At 33.6% G+C, this 20,758-nt stretch overlaps 1 protein-coding gene across 2 annotated transcripts in view; it reads right to left on the bottom strand.

Annotated features, from left to right (window-relative positions):
- The window catches only part of LOC148952578 (uncharacterized), a 97,854-nt gene that overhangs the window by 46,207 nt on the left and 30,889 nt on the right, over positions 1–20,758 (bottom strand). For both annotated transcript variants that reach the window (XM_089089959.1, XM_089089960.1), the window contains exon 2: positions 11,149–11,245. In XM_089089959.1, coding sequence (XP_088946085.1) covers positions 11,149–11,245 — 97 coding nt within the window. The remainder of the gene's footprint in view (positions 1–11,148; positions 11,246–20,758) is intronic.

Below are 20,758 nucleotides of genomic sequence, written 5' to 3'. Positions count from 1 at the left end.
ACAAGATTTAAACTACATATAGTTATCCATAGCACACATAACAGTTCAGCTATAATTTTTCAAAAAAAGTACAATTTCTTAAAAGCCCTCATCCCTCCACACACATAAAATTTATAATACAATACCAGCGGTAAAACACCTAACTAGATCACGGCGCCACGCCGGCGCATGAACCGAACAGCAAGGTATGATTGCAGAACCTTCAAGCTAAGAGCCTTGATTTCGAATTTTGCAAATGACGTCATGTACTATCTTAATACATCATATAGCATTTCTTATGACATCATATATGGCATCATATAAGCCTTTTCTTATGTGATTTCAGGCATAGCATAAATAAGAGTGACTTCGCAATTTATCGAATTTTGAAACTTACTATGCGGAAATATGAACAAATCATAATTGCAAAGTTCTCGAACTTCTTCTTTGGATTTTTTTTGTAAGGTTAACAATGATCAGAAAGTCACAAAAAAGGTACTTATTATATACCAGTTTCTGAATTTGGAGGAACAAATAATACTCACTAAGTTCGAGGGGAAGCTACACTCGGTAAAAAAAAGACAAGTTTAGTTAAGACGCTTACAATTGTTTTAAAAAAATGTAGCCAAAACAATCTAACCTGTGAATTCTCTTGAATACAAATTTGCTGCATACAAATTTGATTAACCCAGGTCGGAACTTTTAAAAACAATTTAATGACGTGATTGATATTCACTCACTCTAGTAACAAGCCGTCAAACTTCAGATTGACAGTTATTTCGGTGGCTAGGTCTCCGATTTCAGTCATTACACGATCTATGAAAATTACACTAAGAATGCTGGGAGGGGGAAGCAAACTTTTCCAAAGTCCTGCCCCATCCAGATCGTTTTCTCGCACGATAAAAATATTACCATATCGATTTTTAGAAAAAAACAAAAACTTACAAAAAAAATCCCAGCATTAAAACTTCTAAGGGATCCAAAGGACAGAAGCGTAAGTTGGGGGTAGGAATGCTACCCCCTGCGTATATATTTTAACCTCCCCTCCCCCAGATTTGTACAAGTATATTTTTGGGGGTATTTTCATACAAAATACATTACTATTTTATTGGTTGTCTATTGATAATTATATTATAATTTAATTTATTTGTCGATAGTATAGAATAATTAATTGGTATAAAAATGCAAAAGGGTTTGCTGAAAAAAAATAAATTAAGTTTAAGCTGTTTTACAAAAGAGATTAAAAAAGGGTCTTTCTTTCTTTCTTTTCAAAGAACAAAGATCGTTCCCCTGGTAGCAAGAATGTAACCATAATAGAAGTCATGAATTTATGCAGTTGTGATCCTAAAAGGCAATGTTTTGGACCGGGTTGTATCCAGGGGGAGCTTACCCCGTTCTAACCTCCTCCTCCCCCAAAATTTTGGTCCAACTTGTGCAAAAGTAACAAAAATACATAAAGACAAATTTTTGTAACGTTTTTTATTTTTTTTTGTAACTTCCCCCCTAGAAAATACTCCTCTCGCCAACAAAAAACCTGGACGCGACCCGAGTTGTGGATAAAATCAAAATTAGGTACGGTTACAGCACGGTTTACAGCACCAATAGTGTAAGTATCTATTGTGCGTTCCAAACTAATGCAGGTGTCACATTGCACGCATTGTGGATACAATTAAAACTCCCTTAGTGTGAAAGGTTATACTTTACGTAGCTTAACCCGGTACCGTAGAAAATTACATACATGGTGTGAAAGACACTTAATATTGAGCATCAAGAGTTTTTAGTTGCTTCGCCGGTAGAAAGCCCCATATTTCTGAGTCATAGCACAAATAGACATAACTATGAAGGAATCCAAATTGTTTTCAATGAGTAAGAAATTTGGGTTATAAGAAATTTAATGTGAGATTGGTCAGATGTTTTTTCTAATTATGTGAATTGCAGTCCTTAGAAATTTGAAAATACAATTTTCTGGTATTTTCGTGGAAAAAAATATTTTTAGATTTTGATAAAAATTTGTTTTCTATTTAATTTTTTAGACACCGAGAGAAAAAATCCCTCCCCCTAACATTTTCCTAAACTGGTGCTCTTGTTTGGCTGAATAACCAAAATAACATTGACTGTATAGAACTAATAGTACAGGATGACAAAACTCAAAATGCATTTTTTTTGTTCTTTTTTTTATGTTGTTTACTGTTACTTGCACCTTGCACTACGAAGGTTTTTCTACATTATCCAAGATAGACCAAACGAAACTAGAGACAACAATTCACGAAAATTAGGGGGATTAGCATTTTCTCCAATTTGCTCCAATGGAGATCCAAATTATATTTTTCATAACCAAGAGGGCGGGATAATTTTAGTTTTTCTATTTTTTAAGTGAAAATACTAAAAAGTATTTTTTTTCAAATCTAGGGGAAAAGATATAATTGCTCTCCCCCCCATCCAAATTTGCACCCCTGGGGAATAGACCATAAAGTAGAAAAGATGGTAACTTTGAATTGTCTTAAGAACACAGTAAGATGGGATAAAACAGACTAAATCAATAGAGAATACTTGCTTTGTAGGTCTTAAATCTATGTGTTATAAAAAGCTTCACATCACGTTTTTTAATTGCAGCAGTAAATTTACTCCAAGCATGGTAAGTTTAATCAAACTGACCAGAGCAGAAAAAATAAATTTAAAGGAATAGTATAAACCACACATGCAAACATGGTTTTGCAGTCACTGTGACCTCCATACCAGAAGATGCTGAAGATCTGTTGTCAATAGTCACATCATGAATTTAGACACTTAATTGCAGTCTTAAAACATTTATCCAATCCAAATGGGAAGATTTGATGACAGCAGTAGGATGTAGATACAAATGGAGACTGCTTGTCGATGTCCTTTGTACCTCTGGAACCTGAGGAGCAGGGATATAGTGAAACACCTAGTACAACAGTGGGTTGAGCAGCAGAAAAGCTCACCTCAACGACTGTTATAAAATGATATCATGAGACGCAGCCTACCTTAAGAGAGGACGCGACCAAAATTCCCAGAACTGTCGTACAAGATACCGAACAAATCTGTAGATAGTCCTCAGCATATTTGACACTTTAAATTTCTAGTTTAAAAATCCAAAAAAATAATTCCTAGATAAAACCTTGACTGAATGTCCATTCAGACATTGTGACATTTCAGGTGATGTGCTTAAAACATAATTTGCATAAAGTATACTGAATACTAAAATTGATTTTCTGGGGAAACAGTCGAATCTGCATTTTGACTGTGCACAATATGTTAAACGAAATGGTTTGGCTGGGAAAGGTTTGACAAAGTACCTATACAGGATTTGGTTTGAGGGTACTTGTATGATATAGCCCCGACCACTCAAGTTGTTCATCCATTGACGCACTGTAACCAGATTTCTTTCGCTAGTTTCTTTCAGCTTAGCGTGAGACAAGACAAAACAAGTGACAGAATAAATGGGAAATATATCATTTCGGCTATATATTTGTACATTAGAAGGAGTGGGGGTAAAGTATTTGGGCAGGGTGAAGTCAGAAACAATTCTTACTGCATAATATCAGAATAATTGTAGCTAACACATTTTGCATGCAGACCCGCTTTACTTTACCCCCATTCCAATAATGTGCAAATACATAGCTCAAATTTGTTTCTAAAGTATTATATTTTCATCATACTTGGATATATTTCATTAGGATTAACCTAACTTCACTTCTTGAGTGGTCGGGGCTATATCATATAAGTACCGGTTTGAGTACTGTAAAACGACTGTTAAGAAAATTCGATACCTTAACAATCATATTGCGAGCCTTAATGTCGACTGACCGTCTCAAAGACGAAGGGTCCATAAGTGAACTCTCCCAGGGGACTAGTTATCATTGAAAGCTATTGCAAATTAATGGTTTCGCTATAAAATTTGATGAAATTTGAAATTTGATTAGATCATTGAAATTTGAAAAGACAGTGAAGCTATGTCGGCAGTGTATTCAATCAAAGCGAGTTTCACCACAGGGAAATCCTAAAGCTACAAAATTGATCAAATAACATTTCTTTTAGCTCAATTTTGGCGTTTTACTAGCAGTTTGGCGTTTTATTCTACAATGATTTTGGAGACTGGTCTTTTCTTACCTTTAAAATGAAAATTCTGCTCCGCTTAATGGGAAAAAAATTCAAACTTTCTAATAACATAAGTTTCAGCAAAACCGAATATCTCTATCTCTGACACAAAACGAGAGAAGGTAAATGCTTTTTTTTCTGTGGCAAGGGCGGATCCAGGATTTTTTTTCGGGGGGGGGGGGTTACTAATTTTTGACTCAGTTTTCGACTAATTTTACTAATTTTTACCTAGGGTTTACTAATTTTCGACTTATTTTCGACTCAGTAAAAAATTTCGGGGGGGGGGGGGGTTCAAAATGGGTACCCCCCCCCTGGATACGGCCTTGATCTGTGGTATTGAAGAAACAGTGGAGCATGTATTATTTGAATGTATAATTTATGGGTGTCTTAGGTTGAATCTAAATTTTAATTTGAATTACTATTAATATGATTTCACTTGTGATTTAATTACTATTCGGTATGATAGAGGCATTTACAATTTGTGCGTTTCAATCACAGTTTATATAATTATCCAGTAAGTTTACCGCAGATGATTTCTGGCTCTTCATTCTCGGTGCGAACAAAAAGCTCCTCCCACTTATTTCTGCACTTATTGTCCACTAATTGGTTGAGCCGGCCAAGTGGTTTTGTCAGTACTTGTTCCGTAGGTGATTATTCTTTGTCTACCTGTGAAAAGATCTAATTACGCTTATGTTTATATCTGCAAAAACGTTCTCTGGAGCACTCGCACCTCGGTCCGGGTTTTTATAATGGGTGAGATGGGGGAAGATCATACTGGATAATTATATAAACTGTGGTTTCAATGTTTAATTGCTTATTCAATTTAACTCATAGATAGCGTATTTAGTTTTATTACTCATAGATAGCGTATTTAGTCTGTTGTTTTTTTTTTATTTTTCTCATTAATTTTGTTTATTTTTGTTTATCATTTTTTTGTTAATTTATTTCAGGGAAATACTCCTTTAGTCAGTTTTTAATTGCTCAATAAATTCATTCATTACTTGGATGTTTTGACAAAGGAAGAAATAAAAGCAAGAGTGAAAATTTAGTGTTGGCGTTGGCAGTTTTCGGTGTTGCCGAATTTGGTGTATGCGACTTACACTCATTTTACAAGCATTATTCTTGGTTTTCTGGTTTTTACAAAATTCTCATTTATTCACAAAATTCAAATAATTTTTTTTTTTAAATCTCAAAATTAACTAATTTCTGTCTGTTTACCTTTATTTTCGAGGAATGGTGATGAAAATATGAGGAAAATGAAAATTTCAGATTCAATTTGCTTATTCTTGCTGCCAACTTCGCCCTCTACTTTATTTTAGCAAAATAAATTTCAAAAATTCCAAACCTTCCCATATCCCATCAATAGAGTTAAGAAGTTTAAATGGAATGATTGGTGTTTTAACAGATAAGAAGACTTGGTTACAGATGAGGATTCTGGCTTTCTAAATATCTGATGATACTTTTTGGAGACTCAAAGGGGTGAAAGGACTTATTGGTAGTTCATATACCCTGCTAAAAAATTTTGGAACTGGAACTGGAACCATTAGATTATTTATTTGAAATTTGGTACCCTTAAAATTTGTGCACCCAGAGCAATTTGTGCGCCCCTTCTGCCCCCCTCTCTCCTACATCATATCTAATGCTATTCGGTCAAGTACCTATCTAAACCTACTTAATCATGTGGTGAAAGAGTATTTGTTTTCAGTCTTTTTTATTTATTTAGTTATTCTGTAATTCTTGTTGCCAAGGGACTTATTTTGTACCTGACGGAAAGCGAAAAGACATTAGCTGATGCTTTATATTTTCGGGTCCATTTTTGTCCGATTACGGTTAAGATCCACGGGGGTGTGGAGGTGGAAAAACAGGGAAGGCATCATAAAATCTAACTGTCAGGAGCAATAACGTCAGGACATCGACAAAATCCGTCATAACATCGACAAAAAAAATCTGTCAGAACCACTAACCGTCATAACATTTAAAATTTTAAAGCTTAGGGGGGGGGAAGGTATCTAGTTTAGGTTAGGTTACGTATTTAATATATGCTATGCTTTACCCCCACCACCCTGATGTGCAAATATATAGGCGAAATTTCTTTCTAAACTATTATATACTTATTACTATTATATAAACTTACAAATTTTTCGTCGGTATTATGACGGTTAGTGGTTCTGACGGATTTTCATTTTAGATGTTATGACGGTCCGTGACCTCAAACAGAGTATTGGACGCGATATTTCCCAAAAATCCTTTGATTCTTTACGAAACTCAAAAAAGGAAAATCAAACAGCAAAGTTTTTTTTAAATAAAAATGACCTGTTTTTCCAAAATTTGATATGGCCTTGATCAAGGCCGTGTCCAGGGGGGGGGGTTAGGGGGCTTGAATTCCCTCAGTGATGTCACTTGATTGTTTTTTCTTTGATTCCCCAGATATTTTACCCCCTCCCCCTAAATTTTGAAAAATAACTTTCCACGGTAATTTCATTGAAACATGGCTCAGTTTTTTGTATCTTCGTAGATTAAATAGAGGAAAAAATAAATAAAATTAACCCCCCCCCCCCCCGCAAAAACAAATGAAAAATACATCCCCTCCGACTAATTTGCTTGAACTGACGCCACTGACACAAACAGAGATGTAAATGACTGTATTTACTATTCGCTTTAAAATTCTTCTGAAAAGTGACCTTTCTTTTTAATCAAACATACCATAGTAGTGCCTTTCATGACAAGACTCCATCAAATCTTCATTGATTAAGTTATAAATCTGATGATGGTTCAAGGCTTGCGGTTTGCAAGAAGCACGCCTTTTTACGCGAACATTTTGATCAACTTATTAGTTTAAAACAGAAGGAAAAACAAATAACATGAGTGAATTTAAACATTGAAAAACTTCAAGCAAGGCCGTATCCAGTGGCGAGGGGAGATACAGGGTTTGAACCCCCCCCCCCAAAAAAAAACTATTTTCTCCAACTTTAAAAAAAGAAACAAAATGCATAACATAACAAGTTTTGATGTGTTTTAAAGATTTTTTGTTCCCCCCCCCCCTTTCTCCGAAATCCTGGATGCATCCTTGGCTCCAAGTATCATAGCAGAGACTGACCAGGGCCCTACTCACTACGTTGCTTCCTCTGCATATAACAAAACTAAGGGTATATAAACAAAACATATAACATATATAAACAAGCATAATATATAAATATATAAACAATATATTATAATATATTATATATATTATAATTTATATAATATATAAACAAGCAAATAACAAAGGGTATATAAACAAAATTTGCGTACACTTATGAAAGCGGCCGCACCACCCGGTTATTTCCGGATTAAGTCTCAACTTTATTAGTATTAATAGCGAAATAGTTTTTCTATATACTTGAAAAGTGCCTAGAAAATGTCACTCTCCCTTTTACGTCTTTTCCTTCTTAAGGAAAGCCCTTAGAAAAGCCACAACAAAAGAAAATAAACAGAGGAAAAAAATGACAAACCCAAAACTTAGAGCTAGAAAACAAAACAAAAAGTAACATATTTAAAATACAATCTGAAAATTCAGAAAGAAGCCAACGCAGTCTTAAAATGATTTATAACACTTCCACTGGATTGACTGATTTTAAAACAAAAAGAAAAAAAACGATAGTGAATTTCAGCATGCAAAAAAAAAAAAATAAATAAGCTCTCAAAAATTTGAGCGTAATTGCAAAAAGCCATCAGGGCCTAAATTTTAGGTTGCTTCCCATATATAGGAGCTATGCACATAATTAGAGGAGCGCCGAAGGCAAACTCGGGTAAACTTGCGACAGTAATTTCGCAGCCTTTTAGATGCAAAATTCTGTTTCATTTTCGGATTTACGAAAATGGTACGTCCAAATATTTCTTAATATCGGCAATATAATTAAATCATACACTCATTTTGTAAACTAATTTCTTCAGTAATATTTTACCCCCAAACGAAGCAAAGAGCAGAAAATTTTATATAGCTTCTTAAACAATCATGGTCGCGGGGTCACCGCGAAGGGCTTTCAGACCCGTGCACATGCTGAAGCTTCAATAATTAAAATTTCAGATATTATTTCTACATCTTCTTCGTACAATTCCACTGTTTTGGTACCCTCCTTAATGTATTCCTCAATGTGGGATGGCACCCCAATGGTGCCATCCCACCTGAAGTGTTCTTGTGTAAATACTTGGCCTAAATTTTTGCCTTTTTATAATAATTCAATCGAGCCCAGAATTCTAATTAGAGGAGAATCAAGCATTCTTTTATGCGCAGGGGAGGGGGATTCGGTCAAGGAAAGTGAATTTGGATATTTTCCAATAAATAACGAAGAGTGCAATATTCGCTGTTGATTTTACTTTTCTGAGGTGGGGGCATTCAAAGCCTGAACATTCAGATTAAAGCTTTTGTTAAGCTCAGTTTTGGCGCCATTGAAACTGGAATAGTACTATTGATTCTGTCTGCAATTAAATAAGAAAAATTTTTTTTTTTTTTTACTGAAAGTAAGGAGCGACATTAAAACTTAAAACGAACTGAAATTATTATGTATATGAAAGGGGCTGCTCCCCGCTCAACGCCCCGCTCTTTACGCTTGAGTTTGACTCTTTCTCACAACTCTGCTTTATAAAACAATAAAAATTTTAACGTAAAGAGTGGGGCGTTGAGCAGGGAACACCCCCTTTCATACACGGGATAATTTCTGTTCGCCTTAAATTTTAATGTCGCTCCTTACTTTCAGTTAAAAAGACTTTTTGTATTTCTGAATGTTTTTGAATTAATGCAGGTTTCGAATTTGGCTCACAGTACGTGAATAATTAAAACGAAATTTGCATATAATGTTTTTCTTTAAACTAATAATAGCCTTATAATAACCTAAGTTTGATTTTTGTTCCAGTTGTTTAAGAATGACTCCTGAATCACAAAGGCTGTTTAATTAGAATAATAACCTCTTTTAAAAGTTAAAATAGAAACTTTAGCTTAAGAGCGAGCTATTGAGGAGAGGCAACGCATCTCGTATACGTAATATTTTCTCTTCGTCTTAAGTTTTAATGTTGCTTCTCTCTTGCAGTTGAAAAAACTTGTTTTTATTTAATTATTGATAGTTTTTTAAATAATATACACAAATACAACTCTCCCTCCATCAGAAATTCCTTTCCCCCAAGAGAAGTTTTCTCTATGGAAAGATTCATCCGAGTAACTTAAATTAGCGATATTTGCGGAACTAATTTTGTAAGGCATAATAACAAAACGGCCAAAGAGGTCGAAACTATTTTTACTGTTATGAAAATGAAAGTCACAAGTTGAGCAATTCTCAAACCACTGAAATGAATGAAAGAAAAAATCTTTAAAATATATACTTAATAATTTATGTTCGTTTTAAGCTTTAATATTATTCCTTACTTTCAGTTGGAAAAAACTTTTTTTTTTTATTTGATAACAACCACAAGACGAAGACATACAATATCTTTGGTTTATTATCACATAAAAATCATAGTTATGAAGCTTTCTATGGTAAAATTCAATGCTAAGGCCGGAAAATTACACAAACAAATTATTACTTAAATCGGCCATTATTCAACAAAACTTCGAACTTTAACATGAAGATCGAGGTATTGACGAGGGGTTGAAATTCCTCATATAGGTAATATGAGAGGTTTGCCCCCTGGTCAAGACCTCGCCCTTAATGTTAAAGTTCAAATTTTGTTCCAATTCTTTAAGAATGAACCTTGAATCACGCAGGCCGTTTAATTAGAATAAATAGCTCTTTTGAAATTGTTAAAACTATTTTAGCGTAAAGAGCGAGTTATTGACGAGGGGAAGAACTCCCTCAAATACGTAATAGTTCCTGTTCGTTTTGAGTTTTAATTTTGCTTTGCTCCTTACTTTCAGTTGAAAAAAAGTTGTTTTTTATTTAATTTCTGATTATTTTTTAAATAATGCTGGGAAATCCAGCATCCCCTTCATGGAACTTCTCTTTCCCCGTGATCTTTCTTCTGACAAAAAATACAACATTCCACATTTGTTCTGACAGAATCTTGAAATCTTAACAGGAGGGTTCTCAGATATGCTAAATCTGATGGTGGGATTTTCATTAGGATTCTATGACTTTTAGGGGGTGTTTCCCCCTTTTTTCGAAAATAGGACAAATTTTCTCGTAACTTTTGATGGGTTTGACCAAACTTAATGAAACTTGTATATCTAAAATCAGTATAAAAATCCTCTTCTTTTGATGTGTCTATTTGTATCGAGACTCTATTTTTTAGAGTTTCGGTTACTATTGAGCCGGGTCGCTCCTTACTTACAGTTCGTTATCACGAACTGTTTGACAACGTGGCATGAGGAAGCTGTTATGCACTATAGAATACCGTTGTTTTGCACGACTCTGTACTTTCGATTCTTGCACCTGGAGCCAATTTTTTTTCCGCAGATCCAGTTCCACCACCATGCCTCGACGGCACAGGCGGTTTTAGGGGGACAGAGGGGGCACTTGTCGTAAGAGCAGAAATTTTAGGGTGCAAAATTTCAAATAAATAATCTAACGTTTATAACCATTTTGTAGTTTTTTTTTTTCATTTTTTGTTAAAATAAATTAGAGGGCGCAATTAATAAATAATAGATTAATTAATAAGAAAAATAAAAAAAAATAATTTAGATAATAAATCAAAAAATTAATTATTAATTACTCAGTAATTGGAAATAAATTTGTTAATTAATGAAAATTTCGCTAAAAAAAATGGCCTAAAAATGTTGTGGGTATAAACAAAATTTTAGCCCTGGGTGAAAGAGAGGCCTGAACCACCACTGCTCCACGACTCTAATGCACATTGATGCCTAGTACTTATCTATTTAGACCTTGTTTCTTTTGATACCCGCATTGAAAAAAGGAATTCACGATCTTCCTTTTCAACACCAAAGTCAAAAATTAATAATAATAAAATAAAATATTTGATAGATTCATGTGGTTTATGGAATATCAACAATAAAGAATGCGAGGTTCTCCAACAACAAAAAATATTCTTAAATTCCTTTAAAGAGGAAAAGAGGACACTTACAATATTAGCACGGCAATGGTAATGATGGCAACAGCAACACCACAAAGTGCAGATATTAATGCTAAATGATATTCCTGGCCGATGGTAGATGACTCCACTGTAAAATCAAAAAAGAAAATTAGTCACAAACTTAAAAAAAAACATTAAAAAGGGGATTTCTCTCATTGCTATCACACCACTGTCATAGATGGAAATACATTAATGGAAATATTTAGTTATTATTTTTTAAGCAGTATTTTGGAGTTACGAGGGTAGATGTGGGTAGCTGTTATTGCTTTCTCAATTGAATAAACGAGGGTAGATGTGGGAGGCTGTTATTGCTTTCTCAATTGATAAATTAAAAATAAAATATATAAGGATTCCTCAGACATGATTAAAGAAAACAGGATAGCTGATAGCCATGCATTCCAAACTTTGAAAAATATAGAACATACATTTTGATTTTAAATGGTCAAATGGTTTTGTGGTCGCTTGGCGTTTTAGCACCATCTTCTTTTTCAAAATATTTTTTTTTTCTGGAATGTTTTATCTGTGATCATCCCTTGTTTTCTGTTACCTTTTGTATTGACATTTTTACATATATTAGTGTTAAACAGAACATCCTTAAGAATTACGCTCTGTAAGATTTTACTAAAACCGGTTTGTCTAATGGTTAATCATAATAAAATATACTAAAATATGATGAAAATATACCAAAATATGATGAAAATATAATACTTTATTACCAAAATTAGGGAAACTGCGACAAAGAATTATGGAAAGCAGGCTGCACAGAACACAGAGCGTATTATACCAAATACCTAACTTAACCAAAATACCAACTAAATGTCTAATTAAAATATGCCTACATCTTTGTTTTTCACTGAGCCCGAAACTAATTGTCAATACAGACAGTAAACCGGCTCTTCACAGATTCAACATATCTTACATAGCGTAATTCTTGAGGGTGTTCTGTTTAATAGACAAGTTCTATTTAATTTTCTGAAAAAGTTTTTCAAATGCCAACATTTAATTGAAATAGGTTTTGTAGTCCTAAACTAGCTTTTTTTTTCCACTTGAACAAAACTTTATTCTTACTAATGACGTTAAAAACCTTTTTTGTTAGCATAAAATCAACTTAGCATAATTGCCATACAAAAACAGCTAATGAATAAACATGCGTAAATGTGAATGAAAACAAAAGCTTACGTAACGCTCTTCAATGTTTCAGCCTGGGAACAATGATCAGGTTTCGATTTATTAAAGAACAAGCTTTCTTAATGCGGGTAAATAGAGAAACTTGAAGCAGCATGGACATAGGGAGGGGGGGCAGGGGGAGCTGCCCCCCCCTAGACCTTCAAATTCACATTAGATATGGCTGAAAAAGCAGATGGTTTGGAAAAGGCAGTTGATAAAACTCCATCACACTATCGACTGCCCCCCCCTAAACAATATGCTGCCTGATGCTACCTACGCCCATGAGAAGGGGTGCTACCATTTCGGCGAACCGTCACAAACACAAAACGTCATAACATCCAAAAAAATTTATAAGTTTATATAATAGTAACAAGTATATAATAGTTTAGAAACAAATTTCGACAACATATTTGCGCACCAGAGAGGTGTGGGTAAAGCATAGCATGTAACCTAACCTAGGTACCTTTCCCCCCCTAAACCCCAAAAAACTAAAGTTTTAAAATTTTAGATGTTATGACGGTTAGTGGTTCTGACGGATTTTGTCGATGTCCTGACGGTTAGATGTTATGACGCCTTCCCGAAGCAGCAAATATTGCCATGCTTTAGCTTACGACCAATTCATAATGATATTTTTACTAATATTGGGATATAGCTTGCGATAATTTAAGCCAATCATATTTTTCAAAGAATATTCTGATTGGTTGAAAAATTAAAATTAAAAATTCTGATTGGCTCAAATTAGCTCTAGTGAAATCTCGGCATTAGTAAAATCTCATTGTAAATTGGCCTTAACTTCTTTGAGGAATTCATATGATTATCGCTGTTACCAGATATCATGATATCAAACGTTCGGGGCACCATAAGTTGCAGACTTGGTACCACGTGTGATACACTTCCATCACGCTTGCCACGTGCCTCGGGGTATAGGCAATTTTTGAAACTGGACCACCACTCGAACGTGTCTATAATTAATATTAAGTGTGCCTGGAACAGGGTTGTCACCTACCAAATAGGGGGAAATCAAAGACCGAATACCCCAAACCACAGGGCAACAGGAAAACTAGAAAAAAATTTCTGGATATATTTTAATTTCTATATGTTACAATAAGGGACAAAATAGTCACTCGATCGAACACTCAGGTTTCTGATCAAGATCAAAAGCAGACATAATTAATAAATATGATGACTCTAAATGTAAATATACCTTTTGATGGGCAAACTTAAAATTATCAAATTTTTTATATTTCAAGTTAGCCCAAAAGGTAGGATTTTTTTTATAACGGTGTTCATGGAACTAGGCCGCAGAAAACCTAGGGCGTGATATGTCACGCTAACCAGCCATCAGGACCATATCCAGGATTTTTTTCTGGGGGGGGGGGACACAAAAACGTTCAAACGCATCAAAAATTTATTTATATTTGTTTTTGTTACGTTTTTACGAGTTGGACAAACATTTCGGGGGAAGGGTCAAACCCCCTAATCTCCTCCCTCTGGATACGGCCTTACCAGCCATTTACCTAAGCTTGTTTTAAATGAATCAACAGACAGATTTTTAGGAATCCCTGAGGAGACCACTCCAAATGAAGGTGCAGCGTCTTACGAAGCCGTTCAAGTACGTGGTGTCTCAGCTCAGACTTGCTGACGTTGGCTTGCTGAAAGGTCTACGATGAATTATATCGTGACATTTGAGTAATTTCTTATAAAATGACATTTAGAAACTTTTCAATACTTCTAGGTTTAAATAATGCTAAACAGACCCCCCCCCCTCCGCTACGTGGAAATTCACGGTCTCTTTAAGTTTTAGTACCTCTTTTTAATATAATAAAAAATATTGTTTTAGTTATGTTGGTTTCTATGCATAAAGGTTTAGCGTAGAATGATGCCAAGGGTTCTATCATCAAGAACGAAAAGTCATGCGTAAACATTATGGTCATTTGTTGATGACGAATTTTGGCCGATAGCACTTCATCCATTCCATTCATTGCGAAGGCCAAGAAAAATTGAAAGTCTTATCAGAGGCATCAATTGTCAAAACTTGTAAAGGGGGGGGGATATATGTTTTCAATCCAGTGGTATAAATTTGACGTATTCTTTTTACAATTTTTTCAATAAAAATAATAAAAAAAGATATTTTCAAAGAAATTACCCCAAACAAGGTCTGGTTTTGACGCTCCCGAGTTCTATTGACAAATCTTTCTTGCATACACTCAGAAAATTTTGGAAGATGTGGTCATTCTAGCGAAATGTGAAAAAAATAAAGTTACTGATGATAAAGTTTAATTTTTTTAAACATAAAGTTACTCATAGTACAGAATAGTATTGTTATATTAGATTAGTATAGTAGAAGGGCTCAAGTAGTGCTTTTTTTCTTTTTTTTTACGGGAATTTATTGATGAGTGATTTGTTTTGTAGTTTCGAGAATGCGCCAGTCATAAGGCTTTTCAACAAATATTTCTTTTTTTATTGTTTTTTTTTAAATACATTCTCTGTCTTTCAAATGCTAAATATCCAATATCATAAACACTTGAAAAATGAAAGTTAGCAGTTCGAAAAAATTCACTACTATAGGGGGAAATAAATTACATTATTATGACTATGATAATGCAGGCACCTCTTTGTAAACTAGATGCCACCTCGGCGGCAATAACTCAAAAGGAGTTAAGAGACACTTTTTGCCGCGGGATCATACATAACTCGCCAACTCCTGGAAAGATCAACAGGAACGAAAAGCTATGCAAAAATTTTATTTATTTGTTGTTACAAATTTTGTTCAAATGTACTTTATCTATTTATTGCGAAGATCAAGAAAAACTGACAGTTTTATCGCCAGATCAATCTAGCAAAATGAGTTTTCATAGAATTTTGGAAGATATTGTTGTCATTTAAAGAAATACTTAAAAAAATTAAAATAATGATACTAAATCCTCAATATTAAAATACTTAAAAAAAACTTATTGGGAATATAGGGGATATAATACTTATTGGGGATATAGCCCATCAGACTATTCCCTGTGTACTTCCCTGTCAAAGGGAACATATGTTAAGCGAACATGATCATGCAGGCACTAATTTGATGAAATAGATGCCACCTCGGCTATGGTGGTTGGAAAGGCATTATGCGCCACTTTTTGCAACAAAACCAATTATAAATCACCCTATAAAAAAAGGTGTTTAATCGATTGGTCTAATCCGGGTAATCGGGGTATCTTATTTAGGTCTCAACATAATTAGAGTATAATTTTTTCCAAAATGTTGCATATGTACTTTTCTAAAATGTAAAAATAGATACAATTAAAAACTTTAAATATCAATATCTTATTTGTTTTGTCATTAGGGCTAGATAAAAATCTTGTTTGTACCAAAAAAAACTGTTCGACAATAAGAATAGAAAATTTATACATATCTTTAAGTATTTTTTTGGCCATCCTAGAAAGATACTACTATCAGCAGGGCCGTATCCAAAATTTTTTCGAGGGGGGGAGAGGGGTTCACAAATGGATTTTTTTTTCGAGGGAGGGTTTTGCAAAAAAAAACTCCAAAAAACACATAAAAAAATCTGTTTAAATTCATTTTTGCTATGTTTTTATGACTCGAACAAACATTATCGGGGGGGGGGGGGGTCGAACCCCCTAACCCCGCTCCCTGGATACGGCCTTGAGTATCAGCACTACTATTATCAAAATATATGCTGGGAAATTGGAAATATTGGACTACAGGACGTACAGTACGCAGGTCTAAGAAAAAATAAAAAACACTTACTGGGATATTCCTTAAACTGACTCAGTAAAATCAAAGATAACAACCCAGCTTAAACAAACCAGCAGATAACAACCACAAGTAAATCCTACCCCACCATACTTTTATTAGAAGCACTTCATTAGTCATTTTTATATATTCCGTGCTTAAATTTTTGATGAATCTACTATTTTGTATTGGTTTATCTCTTAGCAAAACCAGATTTTTCCTCTTCGGTTTTCAGGTTGTCATTGTGCTAAGTTCAACCGATATTTGGTGTTTTAGTCATTCTTCTAAGAGCTTCATCATTTGTTGACACTATACTTGGAATATAGTTGCTTCAAAACCATTGTTTAATTATTCTTTTATGGAGTATTACCGCACATTTTTCGTTTCATTATGCGTCGGATTTATGCGTCGGATTTGCGTCGGATTATGCGCCGGAGTTTATGCGTCGGATTTGCATAGTGATTCTTAGACGTAGTGTCTGTGTCTTTGACTTGGAATGTTTCTTAGACTTTCTTAGACGTAGTGAGAGAGTGGTAGACCCCTCATATTTAGGGACCCCCTCATAATTAGGTATGCGTGCGCATAGTTGCCCATCATCAATTAGGGTGTTGGCTTATGGATTATTTTATGGGGAGGGGGTATCCCCCAAAAATAGTTAAGTCCATACTTTGAAACTTTTTGTATAGGGGGCTTCAGATCAATTGGATGAATATTACAGATTTACCCTCTGAACTCCCCTAATTAGGATGAACGTAAATATGGACGAACATAAAAAACATGAAGTTTGAGCGCTGAGGGGCGGAAATCCCCACTTCATTAAAAAAATCTAGATGAGCTCTTTATCTCGAAGCACTATTCAGCGAAAGCTAAGCTTTGATTTAGAGATTCAGGCTTAAGGGGACGGTAGCTCTCCTTATATTTATGGTAGTTATGGGTATATAATAAAAATATGGGTATTATATTAAAAACGAGCAGAAATTAAATTTAAAAAGCGTTTTTTTCTGCAAATGAAAGTAAGTGGCGACGTTAAAAGCTAAAATAAACCAAAATCACTCCGTATACGAGGGGACCTGCCCCTCCTTAGCCCCCGCTATTTACGCCTCCTTAGCCTTTACGCTGTTCAATCTGTTCATAAAACAAAAACGCCTTCCATATTCAATACCGCCTATCTTCAGCCTGTAGAAGACCACAAAAACTACGTATATTTTCAATCCTACGAATAAAAATACCCCTCAAAATCCACACAAAATTTTATAGAAAAAATATCATTACAAAGCATTGTGCTAATCTACGGTTGATCGAAGATTTTGACTGAATGTTAAAATTTTATCGAAAATAGGCGGGTATGAACCCCCTTCCCCGAAATATTTTTCCAACTCGTAAAAACATACCAAAAATGAATATAAACAAATATTTGATGTTTTTTTAAAGTTCATTTTGTAACTTACCCCCCCCCCCCCCATCGCCTCCCTGAAAAAATCCTGGATACGACCCTAGTTGTATTTGTTCTAATCTACCAACAAAGGTCATATCGGTCAGCATTTCCTATACATGTTTGTGCCACTCGGATATGGAACAAATAGTTATTTCCATTTTAAACACATTGTTTCCGCTTTTGCGAAAATACGAAAATGTCTTACACGCTTTTTTGTCGGCGATCTTACCGTAAAAACAAGAGGAGATATCTAGTAAATTTGTAAAACTACGTTTAATTTGTATTTCATTGGTCGGATATCAAATTTACGTATTTCCATAATTGTAAATTTTCAGAAGAGAAAAAAAAACCTCACAACTTTTTTATTTCCCCTCCAATAACTGTAAAAAAAAAACGGATCGATATGTAACATATCAATCCATTTTTGTTTTACGGTTATCACATTGAAAATAAAAAATTTGTGATGCTTTTTTTCTGTTCCTCTGAAAATTAACAATTATGGAGATACGTAAATTTGATATCCCTCCGACGAGTTTACTTTGTTTTTCAAAGTCACGAGAATTTAAATTTTAAAGAGGTTCTTTAACCAGCGCTGGTTAAGAGTTCCTCAAATAAATGCCGTACATTTTTGCGGCAACCCAATGACCCCCTCAACCAGAAGAAATTTTATTTTTTTAGTTTAAGAAGCAAAAGAGATTGCGAAACTACAAAGTCGCGTTTTCGGTTAATTTTAGCCAAACAATGGTGCGGATCTCCTTTTTTTCCACCAGCTTTTATATTTCAGGAACAATTTTCAGGATTTTGGGGGATGTAGATGGAAGCACTAAGAAAAAGAAACTTTTTTACTAAAAGTGAAAAGTTCAATGTGTATTGAATTTTTCACTGATTCCAGAACGATTAGTCAACGCTAATTTCTGATTAGAAAACAATATAGATCGATTCATAAGAGTTATAAGCCAGCAGCTTGTTAAATGAAAAATATGGACTTGTTTTTGAACCAGATGGTAAGTTGAACTTTTATTTTTATCAATTTTTTTTATCCAAATAGTGAGGTTAAAGCTCAGTTTAATGAAGTCAGCTGTTTGGGGTGCCCCATCTGTCTTGAAATCATTGCCGAAAAAGTGTCATGCCGTAGAACAAAAATTAACAAATGAAGAGTGAACGCTAGGAGTTTTTCATCAATCTTTGTACCGTTTCCTTATGCTCCGTGTTTTCTTATTTCCTTTATTTTTTTCTTATTTCCTTTTTTTATAACCTTTGTACCATTTTTCGTCATGTTCCTTTTCTTTAGCCGGGATAATCAATATCACCATAAACTGGAGTAATTAATCAGCTTGTTAGCCCATTAGTTATTTCTAGTGACTTTACTCCTTAGCACCTTGCCACCAGCTCCTTGTCAAAAGGAGCTGGTTTTTAAGGCTATTTTTCCATAATTATATGTGATTATCTAATTATGTGCAGTTCTGATTAATCATGAAATCAGTTACCTTATTTAAGGACCTCATAGCTTTTCAAAAACAATTGGCATTTTAATGTTTTAGTAATTACTGCTCATAAATTGAAAGGTATTTAAGGAATGACTCATAAATGCAATTGCTATAAAGTCAATATCATATTTTTAGAATTTATTTTGCAACACAATTTTTTTTCAAAGATTTTGCAATGCAATTATTATAATGAAATGTTTTTAATAGTCTAATTTTTTAATGTTTTGTTAATAAAGTTATTTAAAAGATGCAAAACGTATTCTAGTAAAAACAAGCATAAATGACGAATAAAACAGGGTGTTCTCTAGTGAATATTTTGGGGAAATGTCAAGCGCTTTAATAAAAAGCGTCTTAGGTCTATATTTTGAAAGTTTCTGTGAGAGGTGCCTTAGAAGAATTTAGGCTAATACTTATTCAGATTGTTACGGACTGATCTCTGACCTTCCTTCATTAGGAAAAATAATATATATATATATATATATATATATATATATATATATATATATATATATATATATATATATATATATATATATATATATATATATATATATATATATATATATATATATATATATATATATATATATATATATATATATATATATATATATATATATATATATATATATATATATATATATATATATATATATATATATATATATATATATATATATATATATATATATATATATATATATATATATATATATATATATATATATATATATATATATATATATATATAAATGGGTGAAAGCTTGCAAATGACTGCTGAGGGGAAGAAAGTCCCTCTCTTTTTGTGGAGAAAGCAGTTTATTTTGAACAATTATACTTCATCTCGAAAAGCAAGTACACAAAATGAGCTCATTCTCTCGAAGCATTGTTTTACAAAGGCTAACTTTGATGTAAAAAATGGGATGAGGGGGGCGGTAGCTTTTCATATTGAGGATAACCCTGGTAATGGTGATAAAAACGGACAGAATTTAAATAAAAAATATTGTTTCAAATTAAAGTAAAGGTCAACATTAAAATCTACAACGAATATAGATTATTTCATATATTATGGTGTTTGCCCCCTTCTCAAGCCCCACTCTTTACATTGAAATTTGACTTTTTGTCCTCAATGCTTAAAGAACAAATACTCAAACACGAGAATAATCGGAAGGGAGGGGGGTAAGTTTTTTGTCACAATGCCGCTAGAATGAATAACTTATCAATCCACATTTACTCTCAAGAATAGTAGTTTCAGTTTAAATGTTTTAGATAAAATATGACAGGTAGATAAAGTACTTGTAATTACTCTACATTTTTGAACTTATAAACGCTTTGAGTAAAACTTTTGCGTAAAGAGCAGGGGGGATGAAGAGAAGCAGAGTCCCTCACAAACGAAATAATGTATGTTTGTTTCAGGTTTTGATGTCGGTCTTTACTTAAAAAAGGCATCGATTGGTATGTTTACTTTATTCATAAGTCAATAATATGAATAACGAAAAATTTACCAATAGATCATCTACTTAAATGTAGTACAACAAAATTGTTTTCAGCTTCACAACTTTGTTCAATCCCAATTTATAAGGTTTTAAAGATGTGCAAATACATTTCCTAAATTTCGAAAAAAAGAACATTGATATGGCTTAAAATTCTACTCAAATAAAAGGAATTGCTTTTTCTGAACTAAAGTCAGAGAAAAAGAAACTGATTACTGAAAATTAAGGTAAAATGTTGTTTTGTCAAACTTTCAATAGGTATAGACTAGTCACAT

The sequence above is a fragment of the Artemia sp. Qi Xiang Cuo genome, chromosome 5 (genome assembly GCF_049724085.1).
Source record: "Artemia sp. Qi Xiang Cuo chromosome 5, ASM4972408v1, whole genome shotgun sequence".
Lineage (NCBI taxonomy): Eukaryota > Metazoa > Arthropoda > Branchiopoda > Anostraca > Artemiidae > Artemia > Artemia sp. Qi Xiang Cuo.
The sequence above is the reverse complement of the archived record's forward strand: the minus strand, read 5'-3'. Positions and strand labels throughout refer to the sequence as shown.